The following is a 13,993-nucleotide window of genomic DNA, read 5'->3' on the forward strand; positions in this document are numbered from 1 at the left end:
GGTGCCTGCCTGGGCCACGCAGTCCTGGTGTGCCGATACTGCTTAATGCTGCTGCATAGCCACATTTTTCTTCCATGACAGACTTCATGTTTATGACTGAGCCTCAGATGTAACCAGGTTTGGGTAGAAGAATTTGCAATAATAGATCATATCGCATACTCTGGATGATTCAGCTACACTCAGCTTAGTAACAGTTTCCACCCCCTGGACAGCATGCCAACCCTCAGCTTTTCTTGCAGAATCTAAGCCATATAAGGCAAAGGATAAACAAATTGGTGGGGTGAGACTGTCAGAAAATCCTATAAAGCCAATATGTAAATAGCTTGTACTCACCTCAGATTCAGTTTCCGTTCTTCATCGCTGCCAACCTCCAACTAATGGGAGAAGAATAAGAAGCATTAAGCATTTGAGGTTCTTATCATGAAAACCCGTAAATATTGTCAGTGTTTCAAAGAATGGTTTAGTTGTGTTTTTCTTCCAAATGTACCCAATGAAAAGGAATCTGAAAACATGTTTACCCCATCCTTCCTTAGAAGACTGCAAGGTGGTATACACTCCCATTCCACTTTATACTCACAACAACTTTGTGAAACAAGTTCAGCTGAGAGTGACAGGCTGAAGCCACCAAGCAAACTTCATGGTCAGGTGGGGATGTGAACCCAAGCCAGCGACTCATTCCCACCACCATCTGCTCTGTGCACAATGCTCAATGGCAAAAGAGCTAATGGGGATCCAAACGTTATTTAAATTCTCGTTTTATTATAAATGACAGAGTCCGTTTTTCCAGGGTGGGTAGATACCTGTGTGTTGGTATGCCACAACTAGTTCTAATATCTGTCTAGAACTGGTTGTGCCCAGTTGCCACTAGCCCTTCTTTCCATCCCCTGTGACCTCTTAATCTCCCCCTCTCTTTCTTCTCAGAGGTCAGAGATCTCATTATGCATTACAGAGCAGTTCTTGTGGGCATGGATGGAGTAGAGTCACTAAGCTCTGTCTAGTTCAACAACACACAAGACCTTGCTTTATTATGATTTGTTACTGTAAAGCAAACCCCGTAATGATTTCCTCGGCACATGATCTCTGTGTCATACAGGGTTGGAAGCGGCCTAGCGTGAGTCAGACTCAGGGCCAGGAAAAAGCTTCACTGACACAGGCTCTTCTCTCCCTCACCCCTCTCCAGCTGGTAAACATTTTTGCCAGCCACTCTGAAAAGAGACAGAGCAAACGCTGCCTGGACGGCCACCGGAGGCCACCGAGTTCCCCTGCTACTCTCGTACCTGCAACTTTCACTTTGGCTGCCAACAGCTTGTGTTCTCCTTCTGATAACATGCAATTATACAGAAACACCAAAGTGCACCTTCATAAGAGACCTGAAGAACAACCCTGCTGGACCAAACTGAGGCCCCTCTAGACGGTGAGGCCTCTAGAACACAGAAGAAGCGCATGAAAGAAATTGGCTTCTCTAGGCATGCTACCTTGACTGCCATCCTCAAGACTGCCTTTCAGAGATGGTACCCACATGGATCATAGAATCATAGAGTTGGAAAGGACCACCAGGGTCATCTAGTCCAACCCCCTGCACAATCCAGGAAATTCTGAACTAACTCCCCCCCACACTCCCAGTGATCCCTACTCCATGCCCAGAAAATGGCCAAGGTGCCCTCCCTCTCTTCATCTGCTTAAGGTCATAGAATCAGCATTGCTGACAGATGGCCATCTAGCCTCTGCTTAAAAAACCTCCAGGGAAGGAGAGCTCACCACCTCCCGAGGAAGCCTGTTCCACCGAGGAACTGCTCTGTTAGAAAATTCTTCCTAATGTCTAGACAGAAACTCTTTTGCTCCAAACTAGCTTTCAAACTCAAGCAGTGTCTTTCAGAGCATGGCGCCATCCTCTAATTGTACACTTCTCAGGATTTCCCAGTTTGCTCCAATCTTTCCTAAACTTGCTTTGTTCTGATTTTTCCTGAAAGATCACAGTCCAAGAATGTCTGCATGTCACATGAACAGGAAGGTGTGCATCAGTGCCATCTTACTGTTATCGTATACCCTCACACCTGTCCTCTGCCTCACCAGGTCACCAGATCACAGAGAGCCAGTATGGGGTAGTGTTGGACTAGGATCTAGGAGACCCAGGTTCAAATCCCCTCTCTGCCAATGGAAGCTCACTGGGTGACCTTGGGTCAGGCACTCACACTCAGCCAAACCTACCTCACAGAGTTGTTGTGAGGATAAAATGGAGGGGAGAGCCACTTTGGGTTCCTATGGGGGAGAAAGGCAGGATAAAAGTGAACTAAATAAATGTTTTATTTTTAAGCTGGCAAAAAACAGTTAGTATGCCACTACCAACTTTTCTTTAAAAAAAGCAAGAAAGACTGGCACAAGAAGAAGAGTTGGTTTTTTTCTCTACCACTTAAGGGAGACTCAGACCGGCTTACAATCGCCTTCCCCACAACAGGACACCCTGTGAGGTAGGTGGGGCTGAGAGAGCTCTAGAAGAGCTGTGACTAGCCCAAGCTCACCCAGCTGGCTTCATGTGGAGGAGTGGGGAATCAAACCCGGTTCACCAGATCAGACTCCACCACTCCAAATCACGGCTCTTAACCACTACACCACGCTGGCTCCCATAGTGTAGTTCAAGAGGGTAGCCTGGCAGCTGTGCGCGGATGACCAAGGAAAGCGTGAAGGAAACTTCCAGCCGGATGCTCTGCTCCAGTCGCACAGCGCTGAATCCACAGCACAGAAGTGTCCCCTTCTGGAAGCAGCCAAAATGGCAGCCTGGCTAATTCCGTGACTTGAAAAACAGGGGTGAAAGCATCCACACAAAGAATCGCTAATTCAAAGAAGTGGGATTTTTGAGGGGGGAACAGGTACTCAGCTAGATTCAAAATACATCCTATGAAAGCAGGATGTTCATTTTAGGAACGTCACATGAACACATGAAGCTGCCTTATACCGAATCAGACCCTTGGTCCATCAAAGTCAGTATTGTCTACTCAAACCAGCAGCTGCTCTCCAGGGTCTCAGGCAGAGGTCTTTCACATCACCTACCTGCCTAATCCCTTTAACTGGAGATGCCAGGGATTGAACCTGGGACCTTCTGCATGCCAAGCAGATGCTCTACCACTGAGCCACGGCCCCTCCCCAGTCTTTGGGATCAGGGTTTAAATGGTGTTGGGAATTAGTCAAACATTAAACAGTATTTTAATATATCTTGATAAAATAGGCAGCAATTGTCTCAGAAAAGCACTAACAACACACTTTGACCAGAACTTTGTTCTAACGTCATTGCAATGTTAACATCCTTATGACAAGTGGGGTACCTGCACGAGAAAGGAGTGGAATACCCCCGCCCCAAATCTCTGCCAGTGACAGCAGTGGGCAACATTTGCCCCTTGTGCCACAACCATGCCCTTCAAGTACAGAGCTCCATGAATGGAAACCATTCACTTCTATGGCACCGGAGCACTTCGGTTGTGCTGTCTGCATTTAACATAATAATAAGAAAAGCTTTATTCTTATTTTCCAAGTGGGGGCTGGCACCTTTATCTCTTTTATTGGGTCTTGATGGTTTTAATCTCTAGTTAACCAACTAAAACTTTAGTCGATTAAGTGATATGGGTGTTGTAATCTGCAGTGCTGAGAGTTAATTGTAATATGCTTATTATTTATAGCTATTTGGGATCTGGTACATTATTGTAATGAAAAAGAAAACATTAAGGAAATAAATTTGCTTTTGAAATCCAAATTACTGCTCTGGGTGGTTAAGTGTGAAAGACACAAATCCCATGAAAAGAAACCCTGTAATGTAGAGGAAAACTTGGCCATGAATGCGCCACAATGCCATGAGGGAGCTCTAAAAAACCTGCTGTGCTTTCAGACCCAAACTGGGCCGAAATATCCATGTGGAAATGATGGTCAGAAGCATGAGAGAGACAAAGAACAAGACTCATCCACACCAGATCTCATAACAATTTAATCCCTATGACTTCAATCAGGATTAATCCCAATTTACTACTGTGTCAACTGGGATCACAATGAGGTCATTTCCTTCTGTCAACAACACAACCACAACGTTCATAAACAAATCTCTGTGTACTGTGAGGAACATTACCATTTTAAAAACCTTCACAGACCTCTTTCAATGATGGCAAATCTAGCTAGGAGGCAAATTGTTTTCCATACGGAAGGGAAAAGGAAACACCAAAGGAATGGAGAGAAGGCAAAGTAAACTGCAGATAGAAGCGGACTAATCTGATGGAGTAGGTTGTCTTCAATAGTTGCGATTTCAGCTCCTGAACCTTGCATACAGAAGCCACCAAAAACTGGAGGGGCGGGGAGCACCATAAATCTGGATTTGGCAGAGGATAAACTGGATTTTAAACCTGCCAGGAGCAAGTAAGAATATTCCACAGGGCACAGATACAGGTAGCAGACCACAGGTACACAAGGTCTTAATGGTTATGGGTCACAGGTTATAAGAGATAAAAGTTAGACAAAAAGAGATAAAAGTTAGACAGAAAGGAGTGCAAAGTAAACAAAATATAAAGCGGATACAACTCGCACGTGGAGGGAGGGACACACACAGGCAAGGAGGATAAGACAAACAGGGCCCAGGTTTGACTCAGCCGGTAACAAGGAAGCGCGAGGCCTGATTCCAACGTGACGCCGGCAGAAGCACTCACCTGTGGGCCTTGGCATCAACATGGCATCTCGTTTTAGCTGGGCTGTCACCCATGCAAAGCAGCCAGGTGACACCCATCACAGGTTTGCACAGGTGCCAGCCCTCTTTAGATGCCATGCAAAGGCAAAGTCCCACAGGAAAGAGAGTTCGCCTCTGCCGGCATCACGTTGGAATCAGGCTGCAGTCATCTTACGGGAAGAGGAAGGATTTTCTGAGGAGGAGGCTTGGAGCCAATGCACACAAGTGCCCAGGCCACAGGGCTCCCTCCTCTGACCGCTGTGCTGGGCGTGAGATCCGGCTGTACCGAAACACCCGGCATCCCAGGCAAGGGCAGGTGACAAACAAAAGCTTAGTCTATCTTGGTCAGCCTCCAGGAGTTCTCTCAGGCGTAACGTGCCGCATGTGAACTGATTGAAGCAGACAACGGACAAGAACCTTGTTATAAGCAAGAAGCAGAGCTTTGGCGGGAATAAAATCACAGGGGGCTACAGACCGAGAGTGAAAGGGCTACAGAGGGGCAGGTCAGGGTTTATGCACGTTGCAGCGCCTGGGAAGAGCAACAAGGCAGAGGGTTTGGGGTCTGGCCTCAAGGCACCAATGAGGCAGAGGGCACATGAACACATGAAGCTGCCTTATACTGAATCAGATCCTTTGTCCATCAAAGTCAGTATTGCCTACTCAGACCGGCAGCGGCTCCCCAGGGTCTCAGGCAGAAAGGGGTCTGTCACATCACCTACCTGCCTAGTCCCTTTAACTGGAGATTGCAGGGATTGAACCTGGGACCTTCTGCATGCCAAGCAGAGGCTCTACCACTGAGCCACAGCCCCATACTAGAAAGTCTTCACATGAACCCATGAAGCTGCCTTATACTGAATCAGACCCTTGGTCCATCAAAGTCAGTATTGTCTACTCAGACCGGCAGTGGCTCTCCAGGGTCTCAGGCAGAGGTCTTTCACATCACCCACTTGCCTGGTCCCTTTAACAGGAAATGCCACTGGGGATTGAACCTGGGACTTTCTGCATGCTGAGCAGATGCTCTACCAGTGAGCCACAGCCCCTCCCCAGAACCCTGGTGCGGTGGGTCCCAGAAATAGGTAACTTTATGGGTTCAGAATGTGGGCTGGTGAACAGGGCCGGCGGGGGGGGGGGCAGAGAAAGAACTGGGGTGCCAACTGCAAACCCGGGCTTAGGAGGGAGAAAAGGGATTGAGAGCAAAAGCCAGGGTTCAGGCATCAGAAAGGATAGGGCATCAGGAGCAAGCGGTGGGGCACGAGGTGATGTTGTGGGACCCCAATACACAGCTGGTGAATGTTGGTTACTGGAGAGAGGGGAGCAGAGACAAGGCAAGGTGCGGGAAATGTGCGGTGGGGGCGATCTAAGGGTCCTGGGGAAATGGGATGCTTACAAGGGGGCAGATATGGGAACTGGGGCCACAAGCCCTGCCTGGCCAGGCCAAAGGGGACTCCGTGCCCCTCCAAGGGGGGGGCACTCAGCATGGGCTGTGTTGTGGGAGGACCCCCCCCCAGCGCAGAAATCAGCAGCAGCAGCCTCCATGCAAGCCTGCATCCGGGTTCAGCCGCTGGCCAAGGAAAGCGCCTCCATGTCCAGGGGCAGTCAACCCCTGTGCTGGGCGGGGGGGTGGGGTGGGAGCGACGCCGGGGGAGGCGTCGGACGGGATGCTGGACCACAAGGATGGCGGGGGGGGGGGGTCGCCGTCGGGTCTTCGGGGGAGGGGCGCCTCCATGTCCAGGGGCAGTCCACCCCAGCGCTGGGCGGGGTGTGTGTGCGCGTTGACCTTTCCAAGGCTGGACCGCGGGGGTCGTCGGAGGGTCTCGGGGGGGGAGGGGTCAGCGAGGGAGGGAGGCTGGCGGGGCAGAGCCGGGGGGGGGGATGAAAATGCAGGCGGCGAACAAAGAAGACAGCAGTGCGGGGGGGGGAGGGGGAGGCTAAGAAGCGAGTGTGGCGGGGGGGGCAGGCCCTCCGTGGGGCGGGGGGGGTGGGGGTCGCGCCCTCACCTCGCTGTTGCTGGCCGAGGAGGAGGCGGCGCTGGGGGTGGGCGAGCGCTGGAGGGTGACGAGCGCCATGGCGGCGGGGCCGGGCCGGGCCGGGCGGCAGGAGGAGGAGGCGAGGCCGGGGCCCGGGCCGGGCGGCCTCTCTGCCGTCTGCCGCCTCCTCGGCGCCGTCCGCCTGCGCAGGCCCCGCCCGCCCGCTCGCCCAACCGCCACCCGCCCTCAGGCCGCCTCAGGATCGGGGCCTCCCCTCAGGAGTGTGTGTGTGTGGGGGTCTCTCGGGAGGCCGCCTCAGGATCGGGGCCTCCCCTCAGGAGTGTGGGGGGGGGTCTCTCGGGGGAGGAGACCCCCCCCCCCATACACACACACACACTCGTGAGGGAAAAACAAACGCCAAACGGTCTCCCTTTTCAAAATAAAAGCTTCCTCTCACAAGAAAGGCGGTGTGTCGTCCCCGTCGTCGTCCCCCCCCCGCCCGGGCAAAAGCCCCCTCCCCGCCCACACGGGCCCGGCCGCGCGCCCCCTCCTCCCCCCCCCCGGCAGGGGAGCGAGCCCCGGAGAGCCCCCCTCCCCGCCCTCAGCCGGGTTGCCAACCTCCAGGGGGTGATCTGTACAGTTACACCTCTATGCCGGTAGAAAAAGGCCAAGAGCCCAGCAGCATTTTACTACTTTGATTAGTGAGTTATAGAAACGAGTTTTAATATTTTTATATTTTAAATATATTTTAAATATAAAATATTTTATATTTTAATATTTTTATATTTTACTGATATTTATCCATGTTTTTAATGAGCAGAAAAAGAGCAGACTGAATAAAGTTTTATTTAATAAACACCTCTATGCCAGTAGAAAAGGGCCAAGAGCCCAGCAGCGCCTTAAAGGCTAACAAAATAAAACTGGCAAAAATGGATTTTACTGCTTTGATTAGTGAGTTATAGAAACGAGTTTTAATATTTTTTTATATTTTACTGATATTTTTAAAACTGTTAAGGCGCTTGTTCGGAAGTCGGGTGATGGGTCACTTTTTTAAGATGGGTGGAGGGTCGAAGGGGTATCTTTTTGGATCTTATAATATTGTAACCACGAATGTACCAATAAGTATATATAGACACTCTTTTGTATTTTCTTTTTTAATTTTTTTTATATTATTATTGTATTTGTTTGTTTTGTTTTATGTTATAAAAATTAATAAAAAATTATATAAAAAAAGACTAACAAGAATATTTTCTGGTAGGGTATGAGCTTTTGTGAGCCACAGCTCGCTTCGAAGAATATTTTCTGGCAGGGTATGAGTATGTCTACTTAAAGACAGATGGATTCACATTCTAGCGGTATCTGAAGAAGTGAGCTGTGGCTCACGAAAGCTCAGACCCTGCCAGAAAATATTCTTGTTAGTCTTTAAGGTGCTCCTGGACTCTGGCCCTTTTCTACCACTGCAGACAGACTAACACGGCGACCCGCTGGGAATTACCTCTATACCAGACATAGTTGTAAAAACAAAACAAAACAGTACAGGTCACGCAAAAACAACACCACACCATGAAATAGGAATATCGGTATAATTATTACAACAAAAATTGGATTTCTTAGAACGAAGCTTCAGCTCTACAGTATTCAGGCTGGTACAAGATCTTGAAGGGTCTTTCCGGAGCTTGTGATGTTTGGCGAAATCAGCCAGTTTTGGACTTTTCCTTTACTACTGATTGGCTTCATGAATGAAGTGCTGTTTGGATCTTGTACCAGTCTGAATACTGTGGAACTGAAGCTTCATTCTAAGAAATTCTATTTTTGTCGTAATAATTATATTGATATTCATATTTCATGTTTTTTTGCGTGACTTATACCATTTTTGTACAATCTCCAGGGGGTGGCTGGAGACCTCCCGGAATCACAAGGGATCTCCAGGCGGCAGAGATCCCTTACCCATGGCTGCCTGGGGGGGGGGCTCTCTGGCACTAGGCCCTGCTGAGGTCCCTCCCCAGGCTCCATCCCCAAAATCTCCAGGAATTCCCCAACCTGGAGTTGGCAAGCCTAGCTCAGCCCCACCGAGCTCCTAGGGAGGATATGGGCACCCCTACAAGCCCCCCAGATGCTTACGCCTGTGCCCCACAGAATCCATTTAGCCTCCTACCCCAGAAGCCCCCTAGAGGTTCATGGAACCCCCATAGAGGTCTATATATTATTCTCCTCTGCCCCAGTGGAGAGAACCCCATAGAAATAGGAATGACAGACTACGTCCTCTGCCCCCTATGGCTCTCCCCAGCCCCATAGGGCACCAAAGGAATAGGGAAACCAACCTCCAGGTGGAGTCTGGAGATCTGGAACTACAACATCTCCAGAGATAGCATTTCAAGCTCTGGGTTGGGAAATACCTGGAGATTTGGGGGTGGGGGTGGAGACTGGGGACAGTGGGGTTTGGGGAGGGGAAGGAGAGCTTACCACCGCCCGAGGAAGCCTGTTCCACTGAGGAACCGCTCTGTTAGAAAATTCCTCCTAATGTCCAGATGGAAACTCTTTTGATTTAATTTCAACCTGTTGGTTCTGGTCTGACCTTCTGGGGCAACCGAAAACATCTTGGCACCATCCTCTCTATGACAGCCCTTCAAGTACTTGAAGGTAGTTATCATATCACCTCTTCAGGCTAAACCTACCCAGCTCCTTCAACCTTTCCTCATAGGACTTGGTCTCCAGACCCCTCACCATCTTTGTTGCCCTCCTCTGGACACTTTCCAGCTTGTCTACATCCTTCTTAAATTGCGGTGCCCAAAACTGAACACAATACTCCATAGTTCAATGGGCAAGGAATCCAATAGGCTATCAGCCCACAAAATAATCCCTCCTCCTGCGTAATGGAAGAAGCCCCCGCTAATTTCAACCATAGAATAGTTGCACCTGGAGTTTAACGACTGGGCCATACCAGGGACCACATCCTCCCAAGTGCGAGACTTACATGGGTGGAGTTCAGGTGCACCTCACAGAACCTCCTATGTTTGGGGGGGGGGGAAACCTGTTACAGTGTCTTCCCTTCAGTCTCATAGAAGCAACCTCATCAAGTCCCATAAAATGGGGGCCTCCCTATGGAGGCAAGTATCAGCTGGGAGGGGGCATTTTCATTGGGGAAAATAGGTTGAGGACAATGACTGAAATGGTGCTCTTCCAGCACCACCTCAAGGGCTTGACAGTTGCTTTTAGCGGAAGTAAAAAGAGAAGGGAATCCATCCACAGATCTCCAACATCTCATCTGGTTGTGTCCTTCCATTCTACGGGGCTGGGGGGGGGGAGCCCCCACTGTCTGCCTCCACTACGTGCCAATCTCACCTTGACTCCCTAGCAATCCCTTCACTGAGTTCTCAGGCCAGCAGAAGAAAATGCAGAAAGACGCAGACGATAATTGCCGATTCCACAGGCCTCGTTTTCATGGGCCTCAATCTCCTGGCTCATTTCCTAAAGATGATCTATGTCAGCCTGAAACAGATAATAAGAGCAGCAAACATGATGGGCTTATTGAAACGCATCTGATTACAACTTAGGTCCTTCTATGGAACAGTCATCGCGGCAATCCACCAGGATCTTCTTTGGAAACAGTGTCCACCTGGGCAAGAGCATGAATCCCATTTATTTCAATAGGTTTGTGCAGAAGTAGTTCCTAATGGATTGGGCTGGGGGGTTGTTAAAATCAGGCCAGGTGTCCCAGGTCTGGTCTCTCTTGCTGAGGTACATGAGTTGGTGTGACAAGGAAGACTTTTTGCACCAGGAGAAATGCCCACTGTTAACAGGCAGATCCCCAGAATCCAGCCAGATATGCTCAGCCACCAATAGCCCAGCCCTGGCACAAAGAACCTGACAAGAATGATTAGCCCAAAGAGTCCGTTGCAAAAATGAGGAATGAGCAAATAATGTATTGAGTTCAACTCCTGTTGGATTCTTTCTGGGGTTCACTGCAATGTCTCTGGATTCTGGGCTTGGTAAAGGTTCTGATCTGTGTTACCTTGTTTTAAGTTCCAGCCTAAGGGGCTGGAAAACTCAGAACTACGAGCTGCCTTTGCCAGTTGCTCCTGGCACAGTCAAAAAAGCATGCAATGGTCCTTGCTTTTAGGGGAAAGCCACACTACTAGCAGACTAGATCTGTTAGAGCCAGCCTTATACGTCTCCTTGAAAAGTATCCAAGAGTTTGCTGCCCTGCTAAAAGTCCAAACAAGCACCTCACGGGTGCCTGGAACACAGGCAGGACAATGCTGCTGCAGTCTTCTTGTTTGTGGGCTTCCTAGAGGCACCTGGTTGGCCACTGTGGGAACAGACTGCTGGACTTAATGGGCCCTGGGCTGATCCAGCAGGGCTTTTCTTATGTTCTTATAAGCCTTAGAATTGTATCCTTTTAAAAATGTCTTATGTGTGAATTCAGACTGGCCTTCCTAGACAATGCTCCTTACATTCTCTAAACTCTGGCTTCAAAATCCAAGTAATCTGTACCAAATTGCTATCCAGATGGAGAGAAGATTAGCTAGACTCGAAGGATCGCTAGACTCAAAAGATCTCTGTGTACGCGAGGCTGATGAAGCAATTTGCTTGAACATAAGAACTAAAACTGCTGGTTTGTTTTTAAAACCACTTATCCTGCTAGTTGACTGCTCAATACAGCTGATGGGAATATGCTACCTATAAACAATGCACTGTGAAAAATAAATATTTAGATATTCTGTTACTGTACTGTGTCCCAGAAACTAAAGTTAGTGTGGTTCTCTGCATGTTTGTAGTGGCTTGATCCAGTGGCTAGCACGATAAATGTCCTTAGGGATGAGGGGGGTAAGCTATCTTGGACCAGAGCACAGACTTCTCATCAGGCCAAGAGCATTCAGATGGAGAGGAGGCCGACCACTTGAGGCCACCATGGAATAAGGCAGCTGAGAGACCTCGAGGAGCTCCTTTGATGTGCAACAGGAGCCCCAGGAGTCCAGCCAAACTTTTCACCTGGCCTTGGCCCCAGAGCCCTCTAGCAGCATCTGGGGCCTCTCCTCAACTGACCCCTCAAGCCTCACAAAACCCTGAATCACCCCAACCCCCATTGACATACCCACTGCCATAACCAGGTGTGGCAGCTTTAAATATTGGTAGCTGCTCCTGGAGGGGGCGGGACTTTCATCACCCCCCTCCTTTCAGGAGTATTTAAGGCCTTGGTTCCCCCCCTCAGTTTTTGCTGGATCATCAACAAAGCTGCAGTGTGGTTGATGCTGGGTCCTTGATGCCTCCACCTTGAGTGGGATAGTAGTGGGATTTTAGTATCACTAACATTGTGTCTCTGAATGCACCTCTTTCTTCCATGCAAAGAATTAGCAGGTGGAGTAATATGGGGACCCATGAATCAACTTTATCCTTAATCAGATCATTGGTCCATCAAGGTCAGTGTTGTCTAGTCAGACAAGCGGTAACTCTCCATGGTCTCAGGTTGAGATCTTTTGCATCATTGGATCCTTTCAACTGGAGCTGCCGGGGACTGAACGTGGGACCTTCTGCACACCAAACAGATGTTCTACCACTAAGCCATTGGCCACACTGTGGCAATTCTGGGTAATACTTTGGTTGGGGTTACCTCTACTTTGACACTGGGTCACCTGATAATCCCATAGGGATAGCAAAGTGTTTCTGCACCTCCCACCCATTGTCCTAGTTTTTTAAAATGATATCTTACTATGAACACCTGTGCCTTCTGCAGAGGTTTCATTCACGGGTACTGAATATCTGAATCTGGTGCATAAAACCAGCTAGGCCAGGTGAACTTCTGCTGGATAGGAGTCAGACTTGTAACTTCAGAAGGTGAGGTCACACAATCTTAATTGTTGGACAGGAACTTTACAGGGCCTGCACCCTCTTAACAGCGTATCTTATTGTTTGAGGGGAAGAAATTCCTGTTTTCAGTGTTTAACCTGCAGCTGGGAGGAGATTGTTTTTACCAGCACAACACGCAGGGCATTTTCCCCCTCCCATCAAGGAAAATTAACCATTTCCACCACAGCCCATTTCAGAACTAAACCCCGTTCTGCAGAGCCCCATGGTAGACATGGGCTGCTTATTATTTATTTGAAGATTAGCCACCTTTCGTCCTTACGGAGCTCAAGGCAGTTTAAGACATTAATAAAATAGATTGCATAAAAACATAAAACCAAAATATGGAGCGCTCCCTTGTGGAATGGTCATAGGGTTGCCCGCTGCAGGCCAGGGGAAACTGGGAGATTTTGGAGATGGAGCCTGAGGAGGGTAGGGTTTGGGGAGAGGAGGGACTTCAATGAGGTATATAATGCCATAAATCAACCTTCCAAAGGGACCATTTTCTCCAGGTGAACTGATCTCTGTTGCCTGGAGATCAGTTATTATCCCAAGAGATCTCCAGCCGCCTCCTGGAAGTTGGCAACCCTAGGAATGGAGTCTTTCAGGACAGATACCAGCTCTCCTCCCCTAGCAAAAGAGAGTGGCTACTCCACTTCCTTGTCTGCAGCGGCCTCCTCCCTGGGGTACTTTGACCTCTCTTTGCGTAGCAAAGTTTATGTTGAGCTTCTTGGCAGCAAACCTTGGAATTTGTTCTGCTTGTAAACAACAGGGGCCAACGGCAGAGTTAGGAAGCCTTTCTGGACGCGTGCGGCTAGAGGGTAACGTTTATTTGCTTTTGGCATGCTAAAAATGTGGGGGACTGGTGTAGTAGGGTCGATGCTGCTTTTGGATCAGGTGGTCAGAACCAGGCAGGTGACTGGGAGGTAGAAAAGAACTGAAAACACCGGATTCCAGCTGAGTTGCTCTCTGCAGAGCAAACCGGTGAATGCACACATGTAAAGTTTCAGCTCTTATGGCTGAAAAAAGCAAGTATTTTTGCCCTCGCAATTGCAAGGGAACCTTTTATGGAGTGGGGGGCGTTCAATTCAGAGCCGCTCTGGGGGATCATTCTAGTCTTCAAGAGCCGGGGCTTGTTTTCGCCAGCGCTCTCTGTCCCTCCCCTTCATGGGGCCTCTTGTTCTGGCGCCTCCAGCCTAAATGAGCCTCCTTTCCTCGGGAAGGCAGTTTTCCTTCTGTTTGCAAAGATTCTGAGGCCAGCTGTGAGCTACCCACACTGGTCTCCCCAGTTGGATCAAGGCCTTTCCAGTGTGGTGTGGTGGTGAAGAGCAATGGTTTGGAGCAGTGGACTCTGATCTGGAGAACTGGGTTTGATTCCTATCTCCTCCACATGAGCAGTGGATACTAATCTGGAGAACCGGATTGGTTTCCCCACTCCTACACACGAAGTCAGCTGGGTGACCTTGGGCTAGTCACAGCTCTC

The 13,993-nt window shown here is 49.2% G+C and overlaps 1 protein-coding gene across 1 annotated transcript in view; it reads right to left on the bottom strand.

Annotated features, from left to right (window-relative positions):
* The window catches only part of SSH1 (slingshot protein phosphatase 1), a 42,264-nt gene extending 35,499 nt beyond the window's left edge, over nt 1-6,765 (bottom strand). Inside the window, exons 1-2 of the mRNA XM_056859113.1 lie at nt 6,697-6,765; nt 334-374 (exon numbers count right to left, since the gene is read on the bottom strand). Of these exons, the coding sequence (XP_056715091.1) occupies nt 334-374; nt 6,697-6,765 (110 nt within the window). The remainder of the gene's footprint in view (nt 1-333; nt 375-6,696) is intronic.
* Nucleotides 6,766-13,993: the final 7,228 nt, after the last annotated feature.

The sequence above is a fragment of the Euleptes europaea genome, chromosome 13 (assembly GCF_029931775.1).
Source record: "Euleptes europaea isolate rEulEur1 chromosome 13, rEulEur1.hap1, whole genome shotgun sequence".
In the NCBI taxonomy this organism is placed as follows: domain Eukaryota; kingdom Metazoa; phylum Chordata; class Lepidosauria; order Squamata; family Sphaerodactylidae; genus Euleptes; species Euleptes europaea.